Here is a 14518-nt window from a genome sequence, read left to right on the forward strand (position 1 = left end):
TTGTCTGGGACCTCACTAACGTGTCTGTACCTTTCCACTGAGCGACCTGACACAGCCCGCACACCAGGAGGCAGCTCGGGCTCACCTGTGACCCACCCTCCTGGGCAGTGGGAGGCCAGCAATGCCCGCCTAACGCAGCCAGCGCCATACGGAGAGCCACCTGGCCGCAGGGTTGGCTGTGGGGTCCCTGCGAGCAAGTACTGCACGCGCCAGCAGCCAGGCCAGGGAGAAAAGCATGACAAATGGTCCAGCGAGCTCAGACACCCTGTCTCCTGTATCTCCACTCGGCTACCCACCCACCAACTGGATGACCCTGGATCAATTCTTTTTAAAAACTCAGCTTCCTTATGTGTTAAATGGGAATAGCAATGATGTCCTAAAATGCCCGTTGCAGGGCTTCATAACAACTTTTCTATGAAATACCCCAGGAGTGCCTGGCACCCAGAAGCTGTTCAATACACATAGGGTTGAATTCTGACCGGTCTCATAGCTGGTGTGCTGGTCACTGTCCCCTTCCTTGTCTCTCCAGTCACAGGGCATGGTTTTAATTTCCTTTTGCTCTCCTGGGCTGTCCTGGTAGGCTGCTCCCACAAGGGGTTGGGCTATAGGCATTCACGAAGAGAAGGAAAAATAAATAAAACCATAGCCTTGAAACTTAGCCAAGCAACTGAGAAAAACACAAAGATACAACAGGGAAAATAAAAACACTGGGGAGGCAAAATGCAATTTATAAGATAAAATTAATCTATCGAGCTGCCATAACAGGACATAAAAAGCATAAATATACTGTAGCTTGTCTCAAATGGTTTAAGTCCAAGCTCTCAAAAAACTATGAGTGAGAAAATGAATTCTATAGACTCATGCCCACTTTTCTGGAGAAGAGAGAAGCCCCGGGGTCTACTGGGCAGCTGTGGGAGCAGCACCTGGCTGAGGCACCGTGGTGTCTCAGCGAGAAATGAAAATGGTGGTAAGGGCATACCGCAAACCCTGGACAAAACACTAGGGCCTGTGCTGGGCTGAGTCACCTTTGCCATAAAACCTTTCCTCCCTGAATTGTCCCTCACTTCTGCCCTGCACCGGCGTGTTTCATTATCTGCCCCTTCCCACTAGACAGGGAGTTCTCAGACGGGAGGGACTACCTCGGTCCTCTCCATCTCTGAATCTGTCTACTACATCCAGTGCATGAGGCTGGGAACACGGCAGGTGCTCGGGGAATATTCACTGAATGCATGAATAGATGTTTGCGAGGAAGGCTGGCTGGAGAGAAAGTGGGAAGGGAAGGAGAGAGGGAAGAGCAATGCTGCCAAAGTCCCACTTATCTTGAAACTTCCACTTTGGGGAACTCAAGAACCTAAAGATCAGTGGAAAATACCACGTGCTATCGGGCATCGGAAAGTCCGTATGGAAGGTATCAAGGTGCTAGGCTTTATGAGGCAGTAAAGGGCACGGGCCTGGAAGACAGGCAGGCTGGTTCAAATCTAAGTTAGTGACAGTGTGACGGCACCCAAGTCACTTTGTCTCAAAAAGTACCGCCTCATGCTAAAACCACCTCAAGCTAAATCATTACTGCTCCTGCCTCGAGGACTGTTAAGAAGATTCTGTTAGATCATGTATGTAAAGCGGGCAGTGAGGCTGAAAAAAGACCGGGAGCTCATCTTATTCCTGACACAGGAAGTGCACGACTCCCAGTCGTCTCCCAGCCTGGAGCCACCTGCAAGATCTCCGTGTCGGATATAGTCTCCCACCCCAGAGTGCCAACTTTTCAATGCCAAATCCCCAAATAAGCTCAGTGTCCTCCCTGAACATGCACCTTGTCCCCTCGTTCGAAGGCCCCGGCTCTCCCCTGGCACTGCCTCTCCTGCGGCCGCCCCCAGAGTGGAGGCCAGCCCCTGGCATCTTTCCCACATGCTCTGCGATCCCAAACCTGGAAAAGTGTATGGGCCTTTTCTCTCGCTGACACTGCCAGGTCATGCTTTCTTCCCTAAAAACTCCAGCTCTGCAGCTGATGCAGCCAGACCAGCTGGCTGCAGTCAACTGCGGTCCCGATTCCCTGAGTCCCTTGAGCCTCGCTGACGACGTGGCTCCTAACTGCCCTGTGTCTCCGCCCCGCTTTATGGGAAAACTCCTCAGAGCTGTTATTCTCACCATCTCAGTTCCTCTTCTGCACTGGCTCTCTGGAACCTGTCCCAGGCAGGCCTCAGCCACGCCAGGACAACAGCTCCTTCAAGGTTGCCAGTGATGACCCCCCATTGCTAAATCCCAAGTCCAAACCTCAGACGTTGTCAGACTGATTCACGATACTCGACGCAGCGAACCTGCTCTTTCCTCAGCTTCCAGACACCGTCCTCTTGTGGCTCTGTCCCTGCCTCCCTGGGTGCTCCTTCTGCACCCAACCCCTGCTCACTAGAGAGTCCCAGTCCCAGGGCCTAGATCTGTTCCCTGGGTCTCCAAGTCTCAGAGCTTCAAATACCAGAGATATGTTGACATTTGCTAAATTTACGGCCCTGTATCTCCAACTGCCAACCTGGCACCACCACAGGGCTGGTCAACAGGCGTCTCAAGAAGTCCCAGACCAGACACCAGACACCCGCCTCTGCCTCTCCTGCTCAAGGCAGCACCGAGCCATCACTGTGATGGCTCGTGTTACCGGTGATCCTTTCAAGCAGAGCTCGGCCAACTTCTCTCTTCAAGAGCCAAACACGGACTGTTTCGGGCTCTACCAGCCACAGGGCCTCTATCACACTTACTCAACTCCAGCAGTCATAGGCCACGTGCAATCGGTGACTGTCACTGCTCCAAGAAACTTAAAAACGGCCAGCGAGCTTGTCCCACAGGCCACAGTTTGACCATCCCTGCTTTAAAGCTGAAGTTGTGTCACGTCACTCCGCTGCCCCAAACCCTCCATTTCTGGTCTTACCTGAGTGACAGACAAAGCCTGAGAATGGCCTCATGGGCCCACCCAACATACTACGTCCCTGACCTCCTTCCTGCCTTCTCTCCCCGACTCCACTCCAGCCACACAACTGGCCGCCTTCCTCGTCATCCAGCTTCTCAAGTTCAAAGCAATGTCAGGGCCCTCGCCCTTTTCCTGCTGCCAAAAACGCACTTTCCAAGCTGACTAGTCCCCTCCTCTCCTCCCAGTTTGTGTTAGATGTCACCTCCTCAGGGAGGCTCTAGGATCCCGCATATGGCGGCACACTCTGCCCGGCTCCACACTGCCCACGCCCTCAGCCCTGCTCTCCCTTCCTCCCTAGCACCTGCCTTCTCTCGTCCACTATACCTGCTGATCAGCATATTGTCCTTCTCCCCACGACAGGAACGGAAGACACAGACTTACATCATCTGCTTTATTCACTACATCCCCAGGGCCTACGACAGTGCCTGGCACAGCAGGGATTCATCAGTGCTTTTTAAACAGCTAAATAAAAGACTGCTGCTGCTGTTCTTGGTATCGTGTGCAGCTGCCGTGTGCTCACAGTACAAGTTCATAATCAGGAGTCAACGTGTGTACTTCTGTGGACTCAGGAACCCTCTGAAAACGAGGTCCAACACTACCTTGTGCTCACCTACACCGCTCTGGGATGGGGTTTGGAATTAGCCCTGAGAAAGCCGGAGTAATACAGCCCAGACATTCTAGAAAACCCCACCAAGAGGGCTCTCACTTACATACATGATGTCATATGCCTGAGGCTTCCACAGACAAAGCCAAAAAAACCCACCCAGATTCAAGTCATTCCACAGCTGGGTTACCTGCAGACCATCCCAAGTGAAGGGAACGGTGACCTCACAAGACCCACGAGCACTTACAAGTCCCCTTTATCCAGACTCCAGAATAAAATGAAAACAATAGATTCATTTTCCTTATTGTGTTCCTTTGATTGTGCATTTGTCAAGAGTCAAGATTAATCACGGTAATTCATAAAATTTATGCTCAAACTTACTGCAGTTCTAAACAACAAGGCTGACATTTCAAGCAGCTCTATCGGGTCGTTCATCTAGCTCACGGAGAAGACATTTTTCTCGGTGCTTACCTTTCTGTAGCATTTTGTCTGGCGCTGGCCTCCCCTCCATCATCGCTTCAGCCAGAATTAACTTTTGGTGAAGTTGCTTATTGCAGATTTTAAGCTCCTTCAGCTCCCCCTGCAGCTCCAAGACTTGGCCCTGCAGCTGGGCCACCACCTCCTGGGTGACGGGAAGCTGATACACATTTCCTAATGACCGGGATGGCTTTATCAGGATGGGCAGGCGGGACTTCTTAGCTTCCTGAAGAGACAAGTGCACAGGAAAATGAATGCACTTCCTCTGGTCACAGAGGCAACACCCTCAAGCCAACCTCGTAAAACAGGATTCACACCGGCTGTCCAGACTTCTGGTTCCTAGAATGGCATCTATGTTTATCTCCTAGTCTACAGGACTTCTGTCTTGGCAGGTCCCCTCCTGTGACTGGCAAGTGCCAAGATTTTCCTCCGTGACACCCTCTTGGCCCTGGCCCGCTGTCTCTGTGGACATCCAGACGCTCGATATATGGCAGCCCTTTTCCCAGCACAATCTTCTAAATAACATTTTCTTGCTCCGTATCTATTTCTTCATTCCCACCCCGTGCCCCCACTCCTCAGTCCAAGTCAATCCGCTAGTCCACCGAATCACTGTGACTGAAGCTGTCCGTGGCTAGCAGGTCACTAAGCCAGTGGCTCGGAGCCCCAACCTGCCTACCCTCAACATGTTCATTTCCACCGGCTCCCAGGCACTCTGAAGCCAGCCCAGCACTCGGCTCCTTCCATCTACCACCCAAGTCCCCACCCCAAAGCTACGCTACTTCAACACCCAACGTCTTGGTCAATCACATCACCAGCCCCTCACTGCGTCACCCAAACCTGCGAGTCTATCAAACTGTTCTTTACACTCGTCACCAGCTCTCGCCACTCACCAGGCTCCACTAATTCCAGTTGGGCTCCTTGGACTCTCCTCACCCCCCCCCCGCCCCCCGCACGGCCTTTATCCAACCCCAAGACACTGCTGGCAGTCACCTAGCCATGGCAACTGCCTCCTGAGTGCCCTCTCCCACCCCTCATGCCCTTTCTAGTCCACTCTCCATACTGCGGCAGGAAAAGGCAAACCTAACATTCCTTGCCTCTGCTTACAACTACTGGAACACTTCCCAGTCTCTTATGAACAAGGTCAAAATGCGTACCACAGCCGCCATGCTGTGCATAACCTGCAGCCCAAGTCACTGCCCCTCTGCCATCTCCCCTATTCCCACACACTCACCTTCTATCAGTTCCTCAAATGTCTGTGCTCCTTCTACCCTAGGGCCTTGGCATACACTGTCTCCTCTGTCTACACACGCTTTCTTGCCCACCCCCACGTCTCCCATACCCAATATATTCATTAGGACTCCACTCAGATGTGTCCTCCTCAGGACAATAGGCCTTGATTTCCACGACCAATTAAAAGATGAGCAAAGGGTCTCAAAGACACGTCTCAAAAGGAGATCTACATATGGCCAATAAACACATGAAAAGATGTTCAGTGTCATTAGCCATCAGGGAAATGTAAATCAAATCTCCATGAAACATTGCCACTCCCAACTCATTAGGACAGCGTATGATCAAAATAATAACAAGTGTCGACAAGGCTGTGGAGAAATTGGAACCTTCATGCTTCTGGTGAAAATGTAAACAAGGGGCAGCCGCTGTGGAAAACAGCCTGGTGGTTCTTCAAAGGGTTAAACACAGAGTTCCCATATGAGCCTGCAATTCCACTCCTCAGTGTTTACCCAGGAGACGTGAAAACACACGTCCATGCAAAGACTTGTGCATGAATGTTCATAGCAATATTATTCATAATAGCTAAAAAGTAGAAACAGCCCAAATGTCCATCGACTGATGAATGGATAGTCCATACAATGGACTATCGTTGGGCAATAAAAAGAAATGAACTGCTGCTACAGACTACAGCACGAATGCACCTCGAAAACATTACTACGCTAAGTAGAAGCAGTCACCAAAGATCACATGTTGTATGATCCCATTTACATATAAAACACCCAGAATAGGCAAATCTATAAAGACAGAAAGTAGATCAGTGGTTGCCTACAGCTAGGGCAGATGGAGGGAAATGGGAAATGACCGCCAATGGGTCAGGGTTTCTTTTTGGATAATTAAACATGTTCTAAAATTGATTATGAGAACGGTTCTACAACTCTACGGATATACCAAAAACAAAACAAAACAAAACCACTGCACTATATATTTTAAACAGATAAATTGTATGATATGTGGATTAGGTTGTTATTCTTTTTTTTTTTTTAAGATTTTATTTATTTGAGAGAGAGCACAAGAGCAGGATGAGGGGCAGAAGGAAAAGCAGACTCCCCACTGAGCAGGGAGAGTGATGCGGGCAGGACTTGATCTCAGGACCCTGGGATCATGACCTGAGCTGAAGGCAGACGCTTAACCGACTGAGCCAGCCAGGTGCCCTGAGGTTATTATTCTTTTTAATTTTTTAAGTGGAAGAGAAGGAACCTGAGAAGGAAACAGGAAATACTTAGGACCCTGGGAATGATGAAATCAGCAAGGCCTCTCAAGCAGGAAAGGGGAAGAAGGAGCCCTGCTTGCACATTTTTGGTTGTAAAATGCTTTCAAGCTCATTGTCCCACAGTCCTCCAGTAAGCTCTGCATTCCCAGAGCTCACAGGAAAACAGAAGTTACGGGGCCTATGTTTCAAAGAACTGAGACGTCCAACAACCAGGCCAATGTCATACAACAAGAAGGTAAGAGAGCAGGACCTCACAACAACTCTCCGGCCTCTATTGCTCAGTTAAGGAAAGTAAGACACTCTCTGCCCCAAAGTTCCAGGCCAGAGAGCCGGTTCAAGGCCAAGGACAGTTTGAGGTGGTAAAGGGGGCCAGTGGCGAAAGGGGCAGGGGAATGCCTCATCAAAGAGGACTGCAAAATAACAGTCATTTGCCCGGTCCTCGGTCTCCACCAATCTTTATTCTTGGATCCAAATCTGTGTGTCATATGGCAGGAGAAAAGATATCTGCAAGTGCACAAATGCCAAAGCCAATTTCAGGCTGGAAGACTGCCGTCAGTCAACCTAATGCGGGTTTTAAAATAACACCACACAAAATGCTACCTTATGGACACTGAGCATAGTCCCACCTACCACCTTATTAAAGATGTCATAACGGAACTCCTCACTTGGTGGTGGCAGGGGACAGGAATGCACACACACTGGGCCTGACATGCACCTACACAACCATGCACAAGGCACTGGCAGGCACTTGCCACGCATTTCCTCATGTCACCACTGCACCAACCTCGGGTTCCAGGTCACACCGATCCCACTTGAGCCACCAAGAAAGGGAAGCAGCCAGGCCTGAAGCAATCCCAGGTACATCTTATGATGGTATTCCTTACCAAGGGCTCCTCCCTTCCCGAGAGGTAGGTTTAGAAAATCCCTATCTTGGGCACCTGGGTGGCTCAGTCAGTTAAGCATCCGACTCCTGCTCTCAGCTCAGGTCTTGATCTCAGGGTCATGGGTTCAAGCCCCACACTGGGTACGAAGCCAACTTAAAAAATAAATGAATAAATAAATAAATAAGTATATTCCTGTCTGTCCGTAAGACTGGACTTCGGGCTCTATCCCTACTACTCCTCTCAACAGCTGACTCATTCTGGACCATTTTCTGAGCCTTTCAGAGGCTATATTTCTTCACATGTAAAATGTCAGGAATATCTACCTAATTTACACGCTTCTTGAGAAGATTAAATGTGATGATATAGATAGAGAATATCTAGCACGATCCTCGCACAAACAACAGATGCTAAAAATAAACACAGTAGCCTTCCTTTTGAAAACATAAGCAAGAAGGATAATTCCAAACTAAAGAAAAATTAATATATTTGGGGAAATTACTGAGTTCATTCGATTACGCAATTTTTCGGCACAAAGGAGGCTATCTCCCACACAAACTGGGGGAAAAAACATCTAGTTTTCCTAATACACAGGTACCAACTAACAGAGCTGGGGCAGATGAGACCATTTCTATTCCAGCCAAACTGCACAAATTTGCATCTGGAGTACCGTTAATATAATGGCAGTGTCTCTCTCTCTCTTTTTTTTTTTTTCTTTTTGTCTTTACTGATATCTTTAGAAAACCCTATTCTAGAAATTACAGTTTTGGTACATAATTTAAAACAATCAAAAGCAATTTTGCTAATGATATATCTAACTCCCTTTGGTATGCACAAAAGCAGTAATTTAGTGGTCAGAAAATAAACTTAATTCTCCATTCTGATGCTATGAAGCAGTGTGTACAGCTGATTTCTCAGATACAAAACACCCATCAGAAACAAGAACACCAACAGCCGTCACTGGAGTTCTATTAGAAACATGACCTACTTCTCCACCAGAATACAGACATCTCCCTGCTTTGGGGATCATCAGCCCCGACCCCTCTGCCCACAAGGAGTTTAGTAAAAGGTCCAATCAAATACGACCAAGAGAATCTGGCTTTTAATAATATGGCAGATTTGATGGCATTAGAGGAGAAGTATAGAGACAGCCTCTTGACTGAAGCAAAATGCATTCCCCCACCAGAACCGGAGCCTACCACTCTGGGCCAGCAGGAGCTGGGGGCTAGCCTGGAAAAGGGTAAGGCTGTGCCATCAGGCGCCCTGGGGTCCCAACTCAGCCCTGTAACTGCTGGCTAACTGTGGGCATTCAAAATCGCGCTTCCTCATCTCTGACAGGTGTCGCAAGAATAAGAGAATATAGATGAAGCTCACAGAATAGAACCTCTCCACCACAACGTCTGCACATGATAAAACCGAGGTTCTCAGGCCTCCTCCTAAAGTCAGGGTATCACAATTTCACTATAACCTGCGAACGTAAATATCCCCCAGTAGGTGAAATTCATACGAAATTCACACATGTCCCACAATGGCATCTCCCAGAGCCGTTACAAGGTAAGATGTTTCTGATACACAGCATGAAAGAAAACGCTACACACAGATGTATAAATACGACTCTATAAGGAAACTGCACAAACGTCATGACATACAGACAAATAAGACTGGGCTGGGTGGGGGGAGGTTAAGACGAACACACACCTCTAGGCAGAGGCCAGACTGAGTACAGGCAGAGGAGACACCGGATTTTACATACATCAAAAAAAGCAGTGAGATCAGAGTTGGTTTTTTAGCCTTTCGTCTGTATAAAATAAGAAAACAAATGAATAATAAATAGAAAAGCTTACTCTGTCAGTCCCGCTGGGGAAGGAAGGGGCAGGGGCCTGCTGCCCTGATGCCACGCACAAGTTCTCCGGCGGACCCTCAGTGTGAAACACGGCGTCTGGTGGCTTCTCTGCCCATGCCTCTCTCTTGCCCTCGTTCTGGAATCTGTGCGTGTCCCCCTCCACCGCCACGGTCTGCACGGAGGCATCTTTCAGCTCCAGCTTGGACACCTGACCCGTCCTTCCTAGCTGGGCTGTCCACGGCGACTTCCCTTCATCACGGGACTTGGACAATGAGTTGACTTGGTTGAAATGTCTGAGTTCACCTCTTAGCTGAGCAGCCATTTGCTTAAGGGACTTCTCAGTTTTTCCACCAAGGCGCTGTGCAGACACTCCCTGCTCTGTCAAGCACGTTCGTTCCAGGAGTAGTTCACGCAGCACTTTCAGAAGGTCTGGCCTGTTTTTCCAAAAGGGAAGGAAGTGGAAGAACTAGGTTTTCTGCTGTAGCCTCATGCCCTACCAGATTTCCCAAGTTTTCTCCACTGACTGGCCCAAACTGTTTAAGCACACGGCCCGCTCGCCATGTGCCACCAAGGATTTTCTCCCCTGTCACCTCATGACAACCACACCTGGTGGGTACTGGCATGTCCAGCTCATGGAGAGAAGAGAATCCACACGTGCACAACAAGTGAGAGGGCCATGTGCTGTAAGGATGCAAACAGGGTCTAGAAAAAAGCTGGGCTTGGAAAGGAGCAAATAGGGTCATCAAGAATTGTCATTTCTGACTATTGTGAGGTCCACCCGGCCCCTAGCCCCATTCCTACATCCGGGGGCGAGAACGGCTTAGGAGGATCTGGTCAACCTAGTGGACCCATGAGTGACCTGGCCCATCACTGTGCACAGTCAGGCTCAGAACACAGGAACTGAATGAAGGGATATTGCGAGCTAGTTGGAACAGAAACAGTAGTGAAATCACACAAAAATGGCTTCAAGTTTTAACTCAGAGATGCTCTGGAAGTAAGGTAAGTCTCTCTCCACAGGACAGCAATAAAGACGAAACAACAGAGTTTTTAAGCAGCAGATACTTTAGGGCACCAGCCATGTGCCCTAGGCTCCTGCAGATCCCAGCTGTGGCTGTGTGCACACTGTGTAAATGGTGCCCGGAGACACAGACAGTCCCACTTAGAGTACTGCCTGCCTCTCGTCACTGCCTGGGGCTTTCCCAGAGCTCCCAGAGGCCCCCAGCAGCGCAGTGAGAAGTGGGGACCAGTTTACATGCCATGTGAGCACACACGGGAGCCCTTCCCACTCCACTCTAAACCCATGTAAGTGACAGCAAAAGATACATAACAAATACTGTAAGGTGCCCCATAGGCCTCGAAATCAAGGTAAAATTTACCCAAAGGTCAGAAACGGAGGAGACCACAGTCAGGAGAAAGGGGACATTCGCAGAAAGCACTGGGGGCAGAAATTTAACTCCCATGGTGGAGGAAACCAGGGAAATCGCATGAGCCAGAGGCAGCTGTGGCACCCCACAGGAGGAGGAGGGAGCACAGGGGACAGAGCAGGCCTGTCCACACCCTGGCAAACCCAACCTGCACACGTGACCCGTGAGTATGACAGACAGGTCACAAGCCAACGAATCAGAGTTCACACTCAAGAAAATTAAATAAACAAGGAAACCTGAAGATTTTAACGTAAGTATGCGTAAATCATCTAAAAAATAAAGGAGAGTGGCTCATTTAAGAAAGAAGAGAGAAACTAGGAAACTGAGACAGGAAATTATGTTAAAAGGGACTGGAGCAGGCCAGGACAGACGGAGAGGCTGGTGGGAGAACTGCCACTGACCTCTAGGTCGGGCTGAGGACATGGCCGTCAGCAATGACCGAGGACAGAAGAGGCCCACCTCCGTTCCGCTCACATTTTCTCTCTGCCATTCCTCCCACCTGCCTTTGGCCAGGGCCAGCCTCTGCAGACCGACTCCCTGAGCACACCCTGATGGTCCCTGCCCCATATCTGGGTTCCCGCTACATGTGACAAGTGACGTGAGGCCTGATTCTACCTTCCCCATGGAGCCCTCCAAGAGCCAGGGGAAGGCCCTACTCCCCTCTGGGTTCAGATCATCTAGCTCTGGGCCAGAGGCAACTCTATTCAGATCACACAGCTACAGCACACTGAAGGAGGGTAAAAAATAGAAGTTTAAAAAACAAAATTAAAATGTATGGTACATTTTCCCTTCTAATACGGAATCATCTAGACTACACAAACCATCTTAAAATTTAGTAAACCCAGACTTTAAAAATATTTCTAGCACGTTAAGCGTGTTAAACTAAATTGTCCTTTCCTCTCCTTCCCTTAATATAGATTAAAAATAATGACAACTACTATTCAGCTAGCCGGAGGAGGACCGTTACTCACCACCAAACAACACACAATAAAACCGAGGACAAAGATTTTACAAATGGGTAGTAAAAGGTGGTGAAAGAGGCCATTAGAATATACCAAAGTGGGGGTGATGTTAAATAAAACATTTCAAGTGTTACTTTGCTAGAATTCTGAACAGGAGACTCATTAAGCTGTCACCGTGATCGGGACCTTTTTAATGGTTGAGTCGAGGGTCTTGTCAGAGGCCCAAACATTGTTTATAGACCCTTCCAGGGGATCTCTGCCACAGTGAGATGTAAAGGGGAGGAACTGACGTTTGTGAAGCACGTGCCCTGTCAGGTCCTTTAAATACACCAACATCATTCAGGCCTTGCTGTATGACTAGGAGATGGGGCCAAACCTAACCCCATTTTACAGATGAAGAAATGGGCTCATAAAGATACAAGATCCTGTCGCAAAGTAGCAGAATAAAGACTGGAATCCCGATCTTTTGGACTCTGAAGGATCAGTACACTCTCTCCAACGTTCCGCACTCACCTTCTGCTGTGATGTTAGGCTTCTAAGCATCTGCACTGACACTTAAATACTTAACTGAGCACCTGCCACCTGCCACGTAAGGCAGTGGGCATGCATCGTGCAAAGGAATCACGGGGCTCACGTTTCACTGAGAGGACAGACGGACGTTCACGCAAACACTGATAACTAAATAAGACAACGTGCAGCAAAGACAAGTACTATGAATTAAGGGAGGAAGGGAGGGAGGAAGTTCGGAGACCACGTGTAAAAGCAGGATTTCCCATTAATGGTCAGCAAAGGCCTCTCTACACAGCTGATGTCTAGCTGAGATGCCACCAGTCACATATACGCCTAGGAAGAGAACATTCTAGGTAGAGGGAATGGCTAGTGCAAAGCCCCTGAGGTGAGAACCAGCCTGGATGTCTGAGGAGCAGAGCAGAGCTCGGTGAACAGGAGAGGTAGGTGATATGGACAGAGAAAGAGGAGGGCACCAGGTTGAGAAGCTCTGATCTTACTGTAAGAGCAATGGAAACCTGCTAGAAGGTTTAAGCATGGAATGGACCTGATCTGACTTAAGTCTTACTTAAAAGATCACTGTGGCTGCTCTATGGAGAATGGACAGTAGAGGAGACTGTGCTGCTGGCGTCCAGGCAAGAGATGGGGGCCGTTGGGACCAAAATGGAATTCCTAAGCAGAAGACTAGTGTTTCTCTGACCAATCAAACCCTGGTTACCCCAAGGACTCCTCCAGAATGTTCTCTGATGGCTCTAGCATTTTATAAAGCTAAGGGAATGTCAAATCCCCAAACGTCAGAGCCTACGTTTATGAAAAGGAGATCGCCAAGAGTAGCACACAGAAAGCTGGTGTGAGGATAAGAGAAGCCCGGCACGCGATGCCCCATGTGTGCGCCAGGAGGGGATGCAGACCACTGCCAGGCCTTCGGGAGGCCCCGCAGAGCCATGACTCCACTTCGTTTTTGTGGGCTTTGGTGCACCATGAGTGACAGCTGTACAGAGAATAAGATCAGGGCTGTGGGTTTAGGCTGGTGTGAGAAAACCTTTTCTAACACTACAACTGGCCTCACTGGTCTGGAAGCCTATGGAACAGATACTTACAGAGCACAGGGAACTGAACCAGAGATGTCACAAGCTCGCCTGGCAGGCAGAAGATGTTTTCTTTAAAAATGTAACTAGGTCTTCATTTTTAAAAAGCAAGAGATTTAGAATACAGTTTGGGGGCTTCCACCGAAAGACTGGAAGGCTGGAAGGCTGGAAGCCACAAGGGTCATCTGGGGCCGAGAAGCTCCTGCCCATCAGCAGGGAGCACACATGCCCCAGCTGGCCCCATGCCCACTGTAGCCCACCGGACTCTCCCCCACTCACATCACCCCTGCACAGTCCAAGGCAGTCCCAGACAGGCAGCTGCATCTTTGAACTCTGATGGAATGTTTGGGATCCTGACACCAAGAAAACACCCCCTCTCTCAAGCACTGACTATGGTCACCTAACTCCCTCTGACAATTAACTAGAATGACCACTAGACAGGTTCCCCAAGAGGAGACGTGCTAGAAAAATGCTGGACAGATGCCAGAGACTGGGGACGGGTCAGCCTGCCTGAGCTCACAAAAACAGAACACTCCAATCCTTTTCTTAGCTAAAGAATGTCTATGAGGCTTAGTCGACCAATGATGTAAGAAACAGTAGGGTTCCTGGCTCTTGCCAAGAGTCATGGGCAGGAGTGGGCAGCTCTGTTTCTCTACCTACACTGGAGGAGAACTGGACAGTTTCACGGAACACACACGACCCGCCTTCCGTGTTCCTTACACGGGGCCCTCTCTCATTCCTCACGGCACCCGAGGAAGTGGTCAGAGAGACTGGGCCCTGAGAGAGGAAGGCACGGCTCCTCCTGGTTCCAAAGCCCAGGCAGCTGTTACAATGGTCCTGAAAGAGTGTGCAAGGGGACAGTCTCCTCCTGAAGAGGTAACATTAAAAATACAAATGTACCGCATGTTTCTCCTGTTTTGTTTTCAGGCAAACACCCTGAAGCATTTCCTGACATAGGACTCCCAGCAGATAAAATGAGAAGAGAACTGAAATTCAAGCTCAACGTAAAACAGTGAGTCACGACTACAGTGGCAATTTTTAAGCTGTTGCAGTTCCTAAGCTACTGGAGAAGAGACTCCAGTAGGGCTGATTCCTCTTGCTGACGGCCAGACAGCCCTTCCCAGGGCTCCCAGGACCGATTCCAGAGGAAAGCTTTTTCTCTCTTTATAATGGGCTTGCATGAGGCTCTGCTGAGGTCCCCTCCCAGCCACTAGAGCACAGCCTAATTACTTAATTGCATGACTGGCAAGATTCCTTCCAAGACATTTCAGGGGCT

At 49.2% G+C, this 14518-nt stretch overlaps 1 protein-coding gene across 5 annotated transcripts in view; it reads right to left on the reverse strand.

Moving 5' to 3' along the window:
- The window catches only part of CDK5RAP2 (CDK5 regulatory subunit associated protein 2), a 167907-nt gene that overhangs the window by 50777 nt on the left and 102612 nt on the right, over positions 1-14518 (reverse strand). For 4 of the 5 annotated variants that reach the window (XM_032865725.1, XM_032865728.1, XM_032865726.1 and 1 more), the window contains 3 exons: positions 9263-9695; positions 4032-4263; positions 480-602 (listed from right to left, as the gene is read on the reverse strand). In XM_032865725.1, the coding sequence (XP_032721616.1) occupies positions 480-602; positions 4032-4263; positions 9263-9695 (788 nt within the window). The remainder of the gene's footprint in view (positions 1-479; positions 603-4031; positions 4264-9262; positions 9696-14518) is intronic. The other variant, XM_032865727.1, reaches the window with a different exon arrangement.

This window comes from Lontra canadensis, unplaced genomic scaffold (assembly GCF_010015895.1).
Source record: "Lontra canadensis isolate GAN:19392208 unplaced genomic scaffold, GSC_riverotter_1.0 scaffold30, whole genome shotgun sequence".
In the NCBI taxonomy this organism is placed as follows: Eukaryota; Metazoa; Chordata; class Mammalia; order Carnivora; family Mustelidae; genus Lontra; species Lontra canadensis.